Here is a 12,006-nt window from a genome sequence, read left to right on the forward strand (position 1 = left end):
TATAGCTACAGCTTCTGCGGGAAGGTAATGGTGCTCTATGTGGCCATGCTGGCCACATGACCTTGGAGGCATCTGCGGACAACGCCGGCCCTTTGGCTTAGAAATGGTGAGGAGCATCAAACTTCAGAGTCAGATAAAAAGTGAGTAGAGGAATAGCTACAGCTTCTGCGGGAAGGTAAGGGCGCTTTATGCAGCCATGCTGGCCACGTGACCTTGGAGGTGTGTAGGGACAACGCCACCTCCAGAGTAGGACACTACTAGACTTAATGTCAGCAGGGAACCTTTACCTTAGAGTCATATAATCCAAAGCAAATATTGTGGATGATAGGGCAGTGTAGATCCAGCCAGGGTCCCCACCCATCCTCCCATTTGCCAGCAGGTTCTCTTCCTTCCTTCCTTCCTTTTTCCTCTGTGCTTCCCTCCCTTCCTTTCCCACCTTTCTCCTTCCACTGAACCCACCCCCTTTTTCCCATTTTGGCTTCCCTTGTGGCTAAAATATCTGGCCCAGGATTGGCTGGCACAGCCGGTGGGGGAGAGAGAAAGGGAGGGAAAAAAGAGAGAGAGAGAGAGACCAGAGGCGAGATGGTGGTGCTGAGGCCGGCGGGTGGCGGCTGCGGAGGCGCTTCTGGCGTGGGGCTCCTCTAGGCAGGCACAGCCAAGCCACGCCAAGGGAGACCGGTGGGAAGGCACCATGCCTGCCGACAGCAACGAGCCCAACTGCCTCCTCCGCTACCAGGTGAGTGAGGAAGGGGGTGAGAAAGAGGAAGGGACGCGCCAAGGAGATTGGCAAGGAAGCCCTGCTGCCGCAATGTCACCTTCTGAGCTCATGCTTGCTGGAGACGAGGAGGGCTTCCTCCCTCCGAAGGGAAGGCAGACTGCGGCAGAGAGGCAATGGTCAGTCCAAGGAAGGATGGAGAGGAGGCCAGGCGAGGATGCAGCCCTCAGGCCCTTTCCACACCCTGGTCCCTCTTTCATTGGCTGCTTCCTTTGCTGGGCTTTTGGGGCATCTCCCTTGTACAGTGCATGCAGCTTGGCTCCATGCTTTGTAATCCTGGGAGTTGCAGTTTCACATGCTCTGCAAACTACAAATCCCAGGATTCCATTCAGGTTGAGCCATAGTTGTTTAAAGTGGTGCCAACCTGTTCTAAACCTGCATGGCCTCTCCCCTGTATTGAACTGCCTTGGCTCAATGCTTTTGTAATCCTGGGAGTTGCAGTTTCACAAGGTCTTGGAGCGTTCTGGTGCCTCACCAAACTACAAATCCCAGGATTCAATAAAGGTTGAGCCGTGGCGGTTTAAAGTGGTGCCAACCTGTGCTAAACCTGCATAGTGTCTCCTGTGTATTGAACTGCCTTGGCTCAATGCATTGTGATCCTGGGAGTTGCAGTTTCACATGCTCTACAAACTACAAATCCCAGGATCCCATTAAGGTTGAGCCGTGGCGATTTAAAGTGGTGCCAAGCTGTGCTAACTCTGCATAGTCTCTCCCATCTATTGAACTGCCTTGGCTCAATGCTTTGTAATCCTGGGAGTTGCAGTTTCACAAGGTCTTGGAGCATGCTAGAAACTACAAATCCCTGGATTCCATTAAGGTTGAGCGGTGGCAGTTTAAAGTGGTGACAACCTGTGATAACCCTGCATAGCATCTCCCCTGTACTGAACTGCCTTGGCTCAATGCTTTTGTAATCCTGGGAGTTACAGTTTCACAAGGTCTTGGAGCATGCTACAAACTACAAATCCCAGGATTCCATTAAGGTTGAGTGGTGACCGTCCTAAGTGGTGCCAAGCTGTGCTAACCCTGCATAGCATCTCCCCTGTATTGAACTGTCTTGGCTCAATGCTTTTGTAATCCTGGGAATTGCAGTTTCACAAGGTCTTGGAGCATGCTACAAACTACACATCCCAGGATTCCATTACGGTTCCTCCATACCCTTCCCTGAATTGTCCAGCCCCAGGATACTCTTAAAGTGGGATGGTAGTACTATATATCTCGGTGGTGTGAAAGGACCCCATTCGTTGGGCGGGCGGGAGGGAGCCAGGCCCTGCTTTCTTCCAGGAGGATGAATTCCAGAGTATCAGGGTCCAGTCTTGCAGTCATGGGAAAGGGAGACTGTTATTTCATGCTAAGCAATCTTCCCAAGTATGTATGTGTTGTGATCTATCTATCTATATAGATATATGTGTGTGTGTGTTGATATATATACACACACATACACACATACATATGCATGCATACTTATATCTATGACAGGGTGACTTGTTTTGAGTTGGGCCTGGCTCTGGCAAGTCCAGAAATGACCCCGGATCTGCAGCATCCTTTCCATCCATCCCTCGGATCCCAGAGTATGTCCAAGGATTGGGGTTGTTGGCATCATCTTCTTATGATCTCACTCTGGCTTGGCTTCTCCCTGCTTTAACTTCAGCCTCCGGCAGCCACATATATTATTTACTAGCTGTCCCCTGCCACGTGTTGCTGTGACCCTCAGAAAACAGAGGAATTTCAGGCATGAAACAATAGACAGAAGAGACATATGGAAGGGACATTGATAGATGGAACAGAAGATAGGTGGATAGAACATGGATAGGTAGGTAGGTCAGAGGACACACACACATATCTAAGGGGCCAAATGGGGCTGGACTGGATGGCCTTTGGGGCTCCTTTACAACTGGTTGGCCATCTGTTGGGTAGGCTTTCATTGTATCTTCCTTTACTGCCCAATGAGGTTGGACTGAATGGCCTTTGGGGCTCCTTTCCAACTGGATAGTCATCTGTCGGGAGGGCTTTGATGGTGTCTTCCTTTGCTGCAAAAAGTGGTTGGGCTGGATGGCCTATGGGGCCCCTTTAAATACCATGGCTCAATGCTGTGGAATAATTCCATGGTGTAGACCAGGTAGGGGCGGACTTGGGTCTTCCAGGGGTTTTGGATTCCAACTCCCACAATTCCTAACAGCCTTTTGGGGTTGGAGTTGTTTTTGTTGGTGTGTTTTTCAGTGTTTTTATGAGTGATGGTCACTTGTAGGCCTGATAGGTGTCATGTGTCCAAATTTGGTGTCAATTCATCCAGTGGTTTTTGAGTTATGTTAATCCCACAAACTAACATAACATTTTATTTGTATAGATTTATTTACTTATTTATTTATTTGCTTACTATATTCATACCCCACTCTCCTCACCCCGAAAGGGGACTCCGAGCGGCTTACAGATTATGACATAAATTCAGTGCCGCATGATACTTACAAATAATAAATATAACATCTCAAATTATAAAAGTTAAAACATATAAATACCATAAAACAGATTATAAACCTAGAGCCAAGTCCCACCGTCATCATTAAAGCTTCTACAGGCTTTGTAGTTAGGAGCCTGAGTATGGGAAGCATAGAGATAGTGTTTTTAGAGATATGGGAGGAGAGAGAAAAGACAGCCAATCGTTTCTGTTTGATTCAGTTTCCAACCAGATTTTTCTTGGTTTTGGAGGGGGGAAGGGGTGCAAGAGGAGTCCTCTTAAGACTTTTCCTTTTGTTGCACGGAACTGTTTCATTCAGATTGACTATCTCTCCTTGTTTGTTATTGTATGTGTGTTGATAGAAGAAAAGAGAAAGTTGTGTTGCCTTGTCATGTGCCTTTGGATCCCTTCTGTTAAATTTGCCTTTGCAGAGTTTCTGGTTGTACAAAGCAGTGAAATTGTGTAGCAGATGTGCAGTTGGTGGTCATGCCATGGAAAAGACCCATAGCTGGAATGTGTATTCAGTAGGAGACTTACAAGTGAAGAGTGTATGAGGTATAACACATTGGAGTTGCTCTTAGTATGTCGAGACAAAATTGCTTTGATGTTCTATCTGGTCTAATATTGAAGCACTATAGTTAAAGGTTTCCCCTTTACATTACGTCTAGTAGTGTCCAACTTTGGGGGTGGTGCTCATCATCTCAATTTCTAAGCCAAAGAGCCGGCGTTGTCCGTAGATATCTCCAAGGTGATGTGGTCAGCATGACTGCATGGAGCACTATTACCTTCCCGCCAAAGTGGTACCTATTGATCTACTCACATCTGCATGTTTTCGAACTGCTAGGTTGGCAGAAGCTGGGCTAACAGCAGGAACTCACCTTGCTCCCCAGATTCAAACTGCTGACCTTTTGGCCAGCAAGTTCAGCAGCTCAGTGGTTTAACCCGCTGTGCCACTGGGGGCCACAAGTAGTATATTTGTGCTATATTTATTTTCAACTTGTGCTCATCTTTTTGTTCTGCTACTCCTATTATAACTAGCTAATAATAATAATAATAATAATAATAATAATAATATCTATTTAGCACAAACTGAGTCCTTCACAAATCTTATCTCAGTGTTCTTCCCAATATCGTCACAAGATGTTTGTATGTCTTTATGCCTCCAAGGAAGAGGGGCTGACCAAGGGCAAGATGGATGGATGACATCCTTGAAGTGACTGGATTGACCTTGAAGGAGCTGGGGGTGGTGACGACCGACAGGGAGCTCTGGCGTGGGCTGGTCCATGAGGTTAAAAAGAGTCGGAAACAACTGAACAAATGAACAACAACATGCCTCCAAGTTGTCTGTTGACTTATGGTAATCTCATAGGATTTTTCCAGTCAAGGAATACTCAAAGATGGCTTTAGTACTTCCTTCCTCTGAAATATAGGCTACAACACCTTGTATTTGTTGGCGATCTCTCCTCCAAGTATTAACCAAAGCTGATCCTGCTTAGCTTTTAAAATCAGGTGAGATCCAGTGCTTTTAGGAGATATTCAGGACATGGATGCCAGTATTCTTTCTTCACTTTTTCATGTGTGTTTGTGTTGGCTGACACTAGTAGCTTCCTTAGCAAATTCAGTCAGCCCAAGGTAATTTTTGAACTGGGGGCTTCTGACTTTTTCTAGCTCATACATATGCAAACATGTTGTCATAAATGTATATATTATGTTTTTAAACAGACGGATGGCCATGCAGCAAGGGGAGTTTGCAATACTAGTTCAGTCTTGCTTCATTTTAATGTCACCTGTGGAAAATACTTACTTTTCTCTCCATCCCTGCTATATATGTAGAAATGGCTTCTTTTGAATTTCAAGTACGTGTGTGACGTGTTGTCTATCTCTCTGAATGAGAAGGAGAGACAGACAGCAACGTTTTAAGCTCCCTAATGCATATTAATGCATATTTTGGATGACATAAATGAACATGAATAAATTATAAGGGCGATCTATAGATGACAAAATGCTGCCTCAGTGTTGTTGTTTTTTCCAGTAAGGAAGGGTTAGTTTCATACTGTTTTGGTTGTGTCAGGAGCGATTTGAAAAACTGCAAGTCGCTTCTGGTGTGAGAGAATTGGCCGTCTGCAAGGATGTTGTCCAGGGGACGCCTGGATGTTTTGATGTTTTTACCATCCTTGTGGGAGGCTTCTCTCATGTCCCTGCATGAGGAGCTGGAGCTGATAGAAGGAGCTCATCCGCACTCTCCCCGGATTCGAACCTGCGACCTGTCGGTCTTCAGTCCTGCCAGCACAGAGGTTTAACCCACTGCGCCACAAGCATACTGTTTATGCTTGTGGACAAAAGATATTGTTTGTAAACAAATCTAAAATGTCTTTAGGTTTAAAACTAGTTCAACATATGAAGACAAAACTTTTTGCTCCTCTATTCTCTTACTGAATAGTGCTATTCAGATACTTTACTTACTTACTTATTTAGATGAACCCTCATTGTCTGAGTGTGATGGCCTTCCAAGTGTAGTGTCTTGGCGGTGGATACTTAGGTGACCGTGGAACCCTATTCTTAACCCACGTGTTCTTCCACAGTGAGGACATTGATTTCCAGATCAAAGGTTGTCTTGGTTAGGGTTGGTTTGATGCGCCTTCCTCTTGGCACGTTTCTCCTTTTCGCTCTCCATTTATGCTTCTTCAAATTTCACAGTACTGCTGGTCACAGCTGACCTCTAGTTAGAGAGCTCAAGGGCATGGCTTCTCACTTCTCGGTGTCTATGCCACAGTTTTTGATATAGTACAATGAACAAGCTAAAGACTCCAACAGATGTTTCAACAGAAGATGTATGTTAGGTCAGGGTTATGATACATGTTAACATCTGCTATCCAAGAAAGGATGACTTGTTTTTAAAATGTGTGCTTGGAGCACTATTTGCTTCTGTTAAATTGGATAAGGAGGAAGCGGCCTGAGATCAGATCAGAATGTTAGTCTATTGACTTCAGTGCTCATGGAAGGCCTTGTCCAGGGTTCCCGGCAGAAGCACGTCTTAGTTCTGTCTGGACAATCTTCCAATTTAATTTGTAATTTTCCACAGGCAGAGTAAAGTCTGTCACTAAGCTATGGCTTTTAAAGTTTTATGTAGCGAACTGTTCAAATTGTGGTTCTTATCTGATTTTTTACAACCAGACCAGATTTCCTCATTTTAGAGGCGGAAAAGAGGTTAAGAAAGATGGGAATATAAGATATTTCCCTAAAGTGGATTTATATGTGCAACACATCACACCTCTCCTTCCTTCAAGCTTGCCCTGGTTACACATCCACAAAGTCCTTCTATGTGTTTAATTCCAGTACTAACAATGGAAACCCTGTTTTTTTGATATAATGGTTAAATGGACCTTCCATTTCCAGAATCGTGTGTGTGTGTGTGTGTGTGTACATGTCTGTCTGTCTGTCAATCAGATGTCAGGGACAAAAATAAATGAATGCTGTGGCCCACATGTTCAGCTAGTAATTTCTCTGGAGCAGGGCTGGGAATCATATGGCCTGCTTGATATAGTAGAATTACTTTATTTTTGGTAATACATAATGTTGCTATTATTTCTCTCCTGCCTATTGTAAGGGATTTGACTTAAATGACATTTTGATTATTTAATTTAAGATATAATTAAATGGTCTATGGACGTCTTTTGTTAATCTGCATTAAACCTTTGGGCTGCTGGACAAACTAATGTCTTTCCTCCTAAGAATTCAAGATATTAATTACCAAAATTTTCCATTTTTCTTTGCTTAACATAAATTAGATTTGTTGTCCTATTAAACATTATTGATTAATAAATATTGTGCAGTGGGGATACGTAATCATCATCATTGTAATATATTATATTTGTTACCCATTTCTTCTAGTGGTTTAAGGCAAGTAACAACAAAGTCCATACACGAACATAAAACACATACAATAAAATGCATAGATCAAAACACATTACACACTATTATCAAAAGCATACACCAAACACAAGAGAAAAATCCATCATACAGCAGCAATAGAATGTAGATTCAAAACCCAGTATTCAAAGCTGATTGAGTAGGCCTGCTGGAAGATATGGGTCTTAATTTGAGTCTTGAATTCCAATAGATCTTTTAGCTGTTGGAGCTCTTTTGGCAGGTCATTCCACAGTTTTGGGGTGGCTGATGAAAAGTTCCTCTGAGTGACGTCGCTACTCGGGTTCTGACTGGTTGGAGTAAGGGGCAGATTGTGCGGAAGAAGGCATTCTTGTAGGTCACCTGAATCTGAACCATTTAGGGCTTTACACTTCGTATTTTACCCGGAAACAAATTCGCAACCAGTGGAGTGACTATAGTACAGGTGTAAAATGCTCACTCCTAGATGTTCGTGTAAGCCAGTTGTTCCCAACCTTTCTTTGACTAGGGACCACTTGACCAGGGACCACTCTGACCAGGGACCACTCTCCAACATTAGTACCAAAAGGGTTACAAATCAGGTTTTGGTCAACTTTAGATTCGGTTTGGTTATTGGGGGTGCTGATTCAGACAACTGCATTGGATAGACCACATCAGCTCAAGTTTCTGATACAGAACATATGCCATCCAGTAGTCGCCACCTGTTCACCCACAGAAAACCATATTTAATAATCTAGAGCTGATGTGGTAGTAGTAATCTTTCGTGGGTAGTCAGCCTCTTCCCTCCCGACATCCCCGTTGCCTCGGCACTATAAGAGGATTTTTCAAGACCAGTTGCTCTTGTTGCTGCGTGATTTTGAGGCAACAGTGTTGTAATGGTGAGGCCGCAGACCATATTTTCATTCCTACGGATCACTGGTGGTCCACGGACCACAGGTTGGGAACCAATGCTGCAAACAACCTGGCTTCCGTGTTTTGAATCAACTCAAGTTTCTGAACTTGGTTGAGAGGTAGCCCAATGTAAAGTGCATTGCAGAAGTCCAACCTTGAGGTTATCGGTGCATGTACTATCATTTTCAACTCCTCCAAATCTAGGAAGGGGCGCAGCTGGCGTATCAGCCAAAGCTGGTAGTAAGCACTTCTGACTGTCAGATAAACTTGGGCTGACATTTGGAGAGATGGATCCAGGAGTGCTCCTAAGCTGCAAACACAGTCTTTCAGGGGGCGTTAACCGCATCCAGTATTTGGTTGATACATCATCACCCCAGGTTAGGACCCTTGATTGCAAGAACAAATATTTGGACTGTATTGTTGGTGTTGGACAGAGATGCAGAGAAGGTGGTCTTCACTAGGCCCACATCTTAACTGCTAACGGTAAGGGTTCATTACACCATACTATGAGATTGAAAGTGCTTGCGAATTGCTCAAGATCACACAATATGTACACAACAGAGGTTGTTCAAACCCTAAACCACACAGTGTTTCACAAAAATAACAATTTTAATCCCAGGCCTCTTAAAATGTATTACTTAATTTCATCAAAGCATTAATTTTTACTTCTAGACAACCTTAAAACAGTTATTCCCAAAGAACCTTCCATGTGTTCTTATTTATTAAAAATAACGAAATATTTAAATATTTAAAAAACGAAGAAACAGAGTATGATTACATATATTTTACTATATTCTCTCTCTCTGTGTGTGTGTGTGCCAGTCCCCTATCAAAAAGTGCCATAGTCATGACTTGATAAAGAATGCCCTTGTTTCCTTCTAAGTCCTTCTAAGTCCAACAAAATGGCAAAATTGAGATTGATTGGAAACCTGGGCAGTTGTTTGCCCTGTTGGCTAAGCGCATCGGCCTCTGTTGTTGTTGTTGTTGTTCCTCACATTGTAACATGTCAGAATGGTGGTTAATGTGCATCTGCATGAAGTTAGAAGCTGCCAGTGTTTCAAGAGATTTTTCCAAGGTCATCTAAAAATCCCAAAGCTCTTTGCAGGCTGAACCATACACTCTAATTACTCTGTGTTTTTACTGCTGTTAATATCTTTGAAACGATTATCTCACTCGTGAGTATTATGGCTTCATAATGTAGAATTCTGTTTTATATGTTAGATTGCTGAAGCCCCCTCTTTTAAAATGATGAGAAGGCAAGAGTCCCTTCAGTAATTAACTATACGGACAAATTGCTACCACTGTGCCTACAATGGTGCTGGGACATTATAAAGGGAAGAAAGTGCATCTGTTTTACCAGGACTAAATGGAAGTCCAGGTAGGGAATGAATAATAGTAGTTGGGAAATGATCTTTCCAGGGATTCAAGGTCATGCCGAGCCACAATTGACACCTGAGTCTCTGATGTTTCAACACAAAGCTACTATACTTATGAGAAGGAAAGAAACGGAATATGCTCAGTTCTACCAGCTTTAGTTTGTAAACATGATTCATTTTTAGAGCAGGAGCCACACAGTAAACAAGAAGAGAGAAAGAAGTCGTATAAGGAAACAAACATCAGAAATCCATCCCACTTATCAGTCATGTAGCTCTCCGTTGTCTTCTCACAATTCCCAAAGACACACAGATTCTGGGACTAAAATAGCATCAATGAAATATCTGCAGCTCAGTTAGCAAAGGTTGGTGGCTGTGTTTCTCATGATGGTATTACTTAGCAGTCTTCTCTTTGGGGAAAACTTCACCTTAACTTTAATTTGTGATAATAGTATTTTAGTACATTCACTACCTTTACTCCCTAATGGCACTGTTAGGGTTGTATTTTAATCCACAGCTATTGCTATGTTTTATTTGGTATTTTTATTTAAACTAAAAGGGGTTTTATGCTGTTTTATATATACTGTATATACTCGAGTATAAGCCTAGTTTTTCAGTCCTTGTTTTAAGCTGAAAAAGTCTCCCTCGGCTTATACTCGAGTCAAAGTTTTTTTTTATTATTTTACTCTATTATTATTATTATTATTATTATTATTATTATTACATTAATCATTTCACTCTATTATTATTACATTTATTATTTTACTCTATTATTACTGTTATTATTATATTTCCATTATTTTACTCTATTATTATTGGAAGGATATGTAAACACATTTATACTCAAGGTTAGAATAATGCTTTAATCAGAGGACGGTCTTATCTTAACTTACAGTTTTATTCAAAAACATTTAACCTACCGATGCCTCTATTAATGCAAAGTTATTGGTATCTATTTTTATTTTGAAAGTTACCAGCAACTGCTGCATTTTCCGCCCTCGGCTTATACTCGAGTCAATCCGTTTTCCCAGTTTTTTGTGGTAAAATTAGGTACCTCGGCATATTCGGGTCGGCTTATACTCGAGTATATACAGTATTTGTTCTATGTAATTTGACATTGTTATATGTGCTTGTGTATATATGTATATGTGCCCAAGTTTCTTTCGAGAGATGGTAGCGGGATATAAATAAAGTTGTTGTTATTATTATTATTATTTTATTATTATTATTGTTTACACACATTTTAGGTAGATATTTTTTCTTTCCTTTTCATTTTTCTAAGTTTCCCTCACTTGCACATTTGAACTTTTAGATGATTTCATTCTGCCCCTGCTTAACTTTCTGCTTTAACTTCTCTAAATACTCCTTCTAGAGCTTTGCCACCAGCCATTTGTATAATCCAGTCCCTTTGCGTAAGAAGCGTTTTAAGACATCTCTGATTTCATATATTTCCCTACAGTAATAGAGTCATACATTTTAATGTAGTATATTTCTTCTCTCCTCTTTCCAAATCCCTCTTTCTTCCCATTCTAGTGTTTTTGCTTCTTTAATTTGTAATCCTATGAATATGTTTGCCTCTATTATGTATTTTAAGTCAATATTTTTACGTTTATACAGTACTTTTTATAGGTGCTTATAGAACAAAATCATAGGCTGGAGATACACTATCAAATAATGCAGTTTCAGTATGCAATTTAACTGCATTGAACATGATTATATGAATCTACACTGCAATATAATCCACTTTAATGCATTCTGAAATAGCATTATGTGGCAGTGTAGATCCAGTAATAGAGATGGAAGAGACTACAAGTGCTATCCCATCCAATACCCCACCATGCATTAATACTTTTATTATCTCAGAATTTTTATTTTATTTTTTTTGTAATTCTTCCCTAGCTTTAATCTAGTGGTCGGAAACATTGTGTGGAAGCTGTGGTTTTCTAGCACCCTTTCCATTGCTTCCACACAGCAGGAGCAACTCCAATCATTGGCTTTTATTTAAATAAACAGGTGGGAAGTATAGGTAACACGATATAATAGGGAAAATTGCCCTAAGCCATCCTTAAAATACGCTTCATGCAAGCAATTGCAAAAATTGAATTCAAAATTGAACCCTATAATGGAATGAAAATCTTTATAGAAACAGGTATTGTCAAGGTTGGTAAATTGTTTACATAGGAATAGTAAAGCTAAATGTAATAGTGTCAACTAGAGCAGGTCCTTAAATCAATGGAAACTTGAAAAGTTAGTACTTATGATTAAATGGATCTTCATGATTGGGACTAGCAAATGGGTCTAGCCTTAAGTTTTAAAACAAAAATATTTTAATTCATTTACAGGGTAACATTAGCACAGCATAGATGTCTTTGTATAATTTTAGTATGTTTTCGTATTTTTGTGGGGAAAAAACCTAAACAAAATAACGTTCTTATAAAAGGCCTTTCTCCTTCAACATTGAGCACCTGCAATTGTGCTCAAAGTGAAAAAGTACGCAGAGGTTGTGTCCTGGCACTTACCCTTTAAAACAAAATTAGTTGTCGCTCTGCCTGCTTGGCGGCATCTTGCAGATACCTTCCCGAAATGCTTTTAAAATGGTAAAGCTGTAT

General features: G+C 41.2%; 1 protein-coding gene across 2 annotated transcripts in view; it reads left to right on the forward strand.

Annotated features, from left to right (window-relative positions):
- The first annotated feature begins 399 nt into the window (after positions 1 to 399).
- The window catches only part of SLC4A8 (solute carrier family 4 member 8), a 122,962-nt gene continuing 111,355 nt past the window's right edge, over positions 400 to 12,006 (forward strand). The window contains exon 1 of one of the 2 annotated variants that reach the window (XM_067464293.1): positions 400 to 736. In XM_067464293.1, coding sequence (XP_067320394.1) covers positions 692 to 736 — 45 coding nt within the window. In that variant the 5' untranslated portion in view covers positions 400 to 691. The remainder of the gene's footprint in view (positions 737 to 12,006) is intronic. The other variant, XM_060762798.2, reaches the window with a different exon arrangement.

Source organism: Anolis sagrei, chromosome 2, assembly GCF_037176765.1.
Source record: "Anolis sagrei isolate rAnoSag1 chromosome 2, rAnoSag1.mat, whole genome shotgun sequence".
In the NCBI taxonomy this organism is placed as follows: domain Eukaryota; kingdom Metazoa; phylum Chordata; class Lepidosauria; order Squamata; family Dactyloidae; genus Anolis; species Anolis sagrei.